At 41.3% G+C, this 6,244-nt stretch overlaps 1 protein-coding gene across 1 annotated transcript; it reads left to right on the top strand.

Annotated features, from left to right (window-relative positions):
- The first annotated feature begins 696 nt into the window (after positions 1-696).
- Positions 697-1,272, top strand: LOC116245898 (probable E3 ubiquitin-protein ligase RHB1A). Its single transcript, XM_031617507.1, has one exon. The coding sequence runs from the start codon at positions 697-699 to the stop codon at positions 1,270-1,272; it is 576 nt and encodes a 191-aa protein (XP_031473367.1).
- The last annotated feature ends 4,972 nt before the right edge of the window (positions 1,273-6,244 follow it).

The raw sequence follows: 6,244 nt of genomic DNA, 5'->3' as shown, positions 1-6,244 counted from the left end.
AATTGTATTCACAAGTATGAAAGGTGTTTACTTTGACAGTGTTAAAATTGATGGCAGACTGTAGTTCTTCTCCTTGTTTATGTAACCTGAAACCCAGCTAATCTGAAACTTAGGGTTAATCCTGAGACTACCTTAGCCGGTGCCTCCCCGAAGCAAAACCCCAGAAACTAGCCTAACCCCACTAGTAGAGCCAAAAAAAAATTTTTGATGGGGTAACAATCAAATACACCAAAACCATTAACATATATATTAAACTAATTTTGTGAGGCTGGTGTGGGCAGCTGCCCACACGAGCTGCTGGCGAACTTGCGCAGCAGAATCAGAGCCGATCAGATTCCACTGTCGAAGATCCTACAAAATTTTCATGACAACTAAGAGGAGAAACCACAAAGACGTGTTATAGTTGATCAGCCGCCTGGGAAAATGAATGTATGATAAGATCTTGACCTTGGTAGGATTTTAATGGAGGGGCAAACGCACCCAAGTCACGTGCGGGTTCCCGTGAGGATAGAAACTTCTCAAAAGTGGCGTTATTGGAATTTCCACGTCGAACCAGAGACACAACTCCGTTCCGTTACCCGATACGGTAGCAATAAGGGTATTCTGGTAAAGTTATGTTCCACCTGTTCTCTATATATTCATCGCCAGAGCCTCGACTGGCAGGGGCATTCCAAATTCACGGGAGAATATCCGACTATGGCGTTCGAATCCGATCGGTCTAAGCCCATCAATCGCCGGAATCCTGCCGAGAACGGCACGGAACAACGCTTCCCTCGTCCGTCCTTTCCTTCGTTCGATCTTGATGAGGCGCTCTGCTCCGGGATCGTCGACTCGGGAACGAGGCCGGCGGGAATGCGCACCGAACGAGGAGGAGTCTTTGCGTCGGCCTTGCTGCCGTCCTTCGATCTTGACGATGCTCTCTGCTGTCCCGTCGTCGATTCGCCGAGAATACGAGCGGGACAGGGAGTCCTCCCGTCGGACTCGCCGTCCTTCGATCTCGACGAGGCGCTCTGCTGCCCGATCTTCGACTGGCCAAGGATGCCGCCGGTGGATGCGAATTCAAGAAACTTTCCGACGCCGGAAATTCTGGTTTCCGGCATGCCGACTGCCTCCGAAGGCGGCACCTGCGCCGTCTGCATGGAAGAGCTCGGCGGCGGCGCGTGCGGGAAGAGGTTGCCGTGCTCGCACGCTTACCACCAGGGCTGCATATTGCAGTGGCTCGTGCGCGAGAGCTCGTGTCCACTCTGCAGGAGTCGCATTCGGCCGGAATGAGTGCTCCGCTGCGTTAGGGAGACGTTTTCCGGTGCATCCGCCGGGAAGATTGTGCTTTTGTCTGTTTTTTCTTCGGGATGTCCAAAGTGCCCTTCCTGTCTCCCAGGGCCGCGGTTTCACCTGTATCGTTTGTTCTCGAGGTACCGTGTGGGTTTTCATCTCGATTTTCCTGTAGTTTAACCGCTGTAAGGAAAATTGCTTGAAAACGGTGGTAGTTTTGATGTGGTGCTCGAACCGTTCAAAGGAGTGCCAAGCAAGTTTTATAAGTAAATCACTCTTGCCAAACTTTATTTCCGGCATATGTACTTTATGCATATGGGACGCAGCTACTTTCATTACTCAATCTGATCCAAATTCAATGTATCAAACAAAAGATCTTCCCAGATATGAATTTTACTTTCCGGATCTCAACGGGAATTCTTGAGATGAAAAATTTTATATATAGTACTCCAGAGCTTTTCTAACTCCGTCCGCCCTTCATGAGGCGGAGGAGGAAGCAACCCCACAAGACCGCCAGCCCCACCACGAGTGCTGCTCTCTTTGAAGCGAGTTGGGTTGACTTGTTAAGGCCGGTAACCTGAACACCTTTCACAACTCTTCCTAGCGAGCCGCCTTTGTTCCCTTGCCTCCAAAGTCACAACTAGGGGCAAAGTCAAGGGAGGGCCTGCATGGGCGCTGGCCTCACAAACTTTAATTTGGTCCCCCACAACACATATTGATAAGAACAAGAGGCTGGCACCAACACGGAGCTTGAACTAGTGACTAGCTGTCTACGAGTCCCTATCTAACCCATATGCACCAACCCGTCGGTGCTAACTCTTAAAATTTATTTTAAAGTTTGTCCGTGTGGATGTCATTTTGATGGTGTGATTCTTGAAATCTCATTGCGTGAACGACATGAACATCAAAAAATTGTCCATTTTCATCACAATTGAGACGAGATCCGAGACTGGCTTGGCAGGAAATTTCTTAAATCTACTACTACACTCGATATGCACCGTTCGTTCATGGTCCGAACTCCATGAGTCCAACACGAGTACTTGACTGCACTTCTTTTTTCTTTTTTCTCCTACCATACCAAACAGGATTTTATGCGATCCGATACGGAACTGATCCAACTAAAGTACTTGACTGCACTACTTTCTTTCCCAACGAACACCCTAACAAACAGTATTTTATGAGATCCGAACGGAACCGACTCGGATCATAACTTGTGTGTGTCCAAGGAAAGGAAGGACGCGTGTAAGGAACGAATTCCGCGCTTCTAGAAGCCCGAAAGGCAAAAAGCTCAAAAGGTCATACAAACTTGGCGTCTCTTCGTCTGTGCTCGTACGGCGGTCTCAATAATTTCAAAATACCACCTTTAGACACAAATTAATTTATTTTAGGCCTCGTGATTTTAACTTGTGCTTTGGCTCTGCACAACAAATCGAGGTTCGACTCAAACTCTCTTCAAAAAAATTTGATGAGTTGAGTTTGAGCTTACAAAGATACTTAAAAGTTTCAGAAACTTGACTCGTTTATACTTTGCTAGACTTGTGAATCGGTACTTTTATATGAGTTAACACTTACATGAGTTAAACAAGTTAATGCCTAAACGAGTTAAATGAGCTAAATGAATCGAGTTTGAACTTGATTTTTTTATAGCCGAATTGAGCTCGAGGTTGCTATAAGGTGCTCGATCCAAGTCAACGTCGAGTTGGCCAAACTCAGGTTCGACTCAACTCATGTGCAGCCCTAGTCTTTAAGTACGTTAATCAGCTTAAAAATATATTATTTTTTAATTTTATTTGATTTGTTTATATTTTTCTCAAACTTTTTTAAAATTTATTTAATTATTTTTGTTTTAAATAACCAACGTTAGAAGGTCTAACGTGCCCAAAAAGATGGACTTCATATACAACGGATTTGAGATCTCACTCAGATCTAAGAGAAAGAATCATTGCCTTCAAAATTTAAAATTTGCACTCAAACTCATAATTATAACAAAATCACGTATTTTATATAAAGGTGGGTGTTTTAAATATGAAGTCACCCGATTTATGGCTCTACATATGTTAAATATATTAAAAATAATAATGGAAGGGCACGAACCGGTTGGCTATGATTTGATTACCTCCTCTTGTTTGATCCTTAAGAGGAACACCAAGGGGAATAATCTTTGGGCTGAGAGGCTATTTGCTTTTGTAAAAAAATGTGCGACCAGCCAAAAGTAATATCCGATAATCAAGACTGTTATGGTGAAAAACATGTAAGTCACCACCAGAGGAGTCATCGTGTTTTGGACACATCTAACGATTGAAGTTGGCGTGTGTTAAAGGAGGAGGGGGTCAAAAATGGCTGGTTGAAAAGGCCTAGTTAGTATATTCAAAAATTTGTACTGATTTTTTTTTAAATATTATTGCATAAAAATATAAACAAGTAATTAAAATTTTAAAAAAAATAATAAGTCTTACCTGATACGCCTGTCACATAATACAAAAATCAAATTAATAAATTAATTAACCTTCAAGGCCTGAAGTCCCCCTTATATCCCTCTCTCGAAGATCATGAACTATTTTGGCATCAGTAGTTAGGTATCACACCTCAGTATTTAAGATGCAGAGACATAGCAGAACTGAATTAAAGAAGTAGAATTTCACATTTTCATAATTATCTAACCAACTATACTATACCCTTTGAAGACCTCCTGCTAATTTGGGTTTCAAAATTGTAACATTTTTTCTTTCTTAAAAGAAAAAAAAAGTTGTCACTTGTGTTTGTGGGTGTACCCACACAAACACACGTAAGTCAAATTATGACTGCTTGAATTTCACTTCTCTTTTTGTCAAAGATGCTAAACTTGAGACAGGAATTGTTGGAAACAGTGGCACCGCACGTTCCAACCTGCTGTTTTCTCGTTTCGCCAGCTATGTACTTTCAAAGGACACTAATATTCACTAGAGAATGGATGAAGGGCGGAGCCAGGATTTTTGTTAAAAGCGGGCCAATCAGTCTAACCTCAAGTCCGTGTAGGACCAAAATGAACCCGAATATAAAAAATACATTGCATAACTAAAATTTTTTAATTTTTTCAATGTTTCTTTTTTTTTCAAATAGTTGGGGGTGGCACCATGGCCTAGGTGGCCCACCCCCTCCCTCTGCCCTCGAAACGGACGAAGAAAGAAATATGATGAAGGCTGCCAAGAAAGCATAATCGGTGGTGTTGTATGTTGAGAGGCGTTGTTTGTTGAACTTGACAAAGTTTTCAAAGTGTACTCGACTGGTAAAATTTTACCAGTTGAGTCGGAAAGTTCGAGTTTCATATCTTGCCAGAGTCATTTAACAATGGAAATAGTAACAAACTCTTCCAAGAACCTGCGGTGTTTCGTGAATATGTTATAATTTATGAAACAGTAGGTCATTGCCAAATGACTCTAAAGGAGCACAAAGGTCCCATTTGATGCACAGGAATTTTCCGCATCGAGGGAAACAGTATGTTTTTGTAGGGTTTTTCTTTTTTCAAAGCAAACACAAGAAAAATTACTCTGCCAAATAAGATGGAACAAGGTAATCTTACCCTGCAAAAAAAGTCTAACTTGAGAGGGTCTGACTTTTTTCCATGAATTTTTTTCATATGATAAATTTAATATTCTAAATTTCACCTTGACATCAAACGGGATGTAAGCAATTTGAAGTCACCATTGGGAACACGAAGAAAATAGGATAAAACTTTTTCCAAGGACAGTCGGTGGTCATAATCAGACGAGTTTTTACTGAAAACTTTTTCTGGCGCACAAAAAGACCTTATGTTATACAAGTAAGAAAATACAAGAAAATCCCATTAATTAAATACCAGAACCTTAAATATGTGGGTCTTGAATGGATTCACCCCAAAATATAACAAGATAAATCCAATTATATACAAAACTGAATTTCGAAAGAAAAATACTTCGTTTCCCTGCTTTGTTCCTCTCTCGGATTAGCTTAATTACTGCTTCACTTGAATAATGGGCTGGTCATTAGAGCGGATGAAATCCACAAGTCTTGAAATTTGACCATAATGATTCTAAAGAAATAGTCAAGTTAGGGTGTTGTTCGTTGATCCTAACTTTAAAAAAGTACGTGCAATTGAAGCATGACTAGTCGACTGCTTACCAACATTCCACAATCCACCGCTAAAAAAAAGAGTTAAAAAGTTTCAGAGCTTCGTCAATGTCTGGTGTAAACCTTATATTATTTAGTACAACACACCAACCCATACGACATAGAGGCAAATACACTAATGGCTGGCAACATGGGGTGGGTTTCCTCGCCACCAGCCCAACTCCCTCTGCTATGCCGCTCGAGGTTGTTTTTCCTTTTCATTCAGGAACTCTCTTATACATTTTTTAGTTGGGAGGCAACGCCTGAAGTGTAAGGACAATGCATTACTAGGTTGGTGTCATGCCCCATATCATAAAGTTTAAAGGAATAGTACTCATGAAAATCGAACTGACACACTTACCCACCAACCGCTATGCCCCTCATGGTTCTCATGTTGTTTGGTTGGGGCAGGTGAAGCTCTATCTAAGGAGAAGCTTCACCTGATTTAGTTCCATGAAAATCCTAAAAATTTTTATGGGTCCGAACTCTAGGGGTTGTTTGGCAGCAGTAACTCATTGCAAATGTCTCATGAATCCTCTTCAAAAAATGAGTCTGATTCATGACACATTTCAACAAATGGTTCAAGAATCTTTCAACAAGTGCTTCATGAATCTGGTTTAGTTTGTGCGATGGATTCATGAGACAATAATAGTATGTTACTACTGCCAAACACCTCTAAGCTTGTCAAGCTAACTTGGTGTTGATTGTCCACGCGTGCATCTCACGGTGCTCAAGCTAAAGTTAAGCGACAAAATTTCTTTTCTACTTCCAAACTAAACATCATAGTTACAAATAACATCTCAGAATTTTAAATGGCAGGTTTTTCTCAGGTATAATATGGTGATGT

The sequence above is a fragment of the Nymphaea colorata genome, chromosome 1, assembly GCF_008831285.2.
Source record: "Nymphaea colorata isolate Beijing-Zhang1983 chromosome 1, ASM883128v2, whole genome shotgun sequence".
Classification (NCBI taxonomy): Eukaryota; Viridiplantae; Streptophyta; class Magnoliopsida; order Nymphaeales; family Nymphaeaceae; genus Nymphaea; species Nymphaea colorata.
This window is presented reverse-complemented; position numbering and strand designations above follow the sequence as displayed.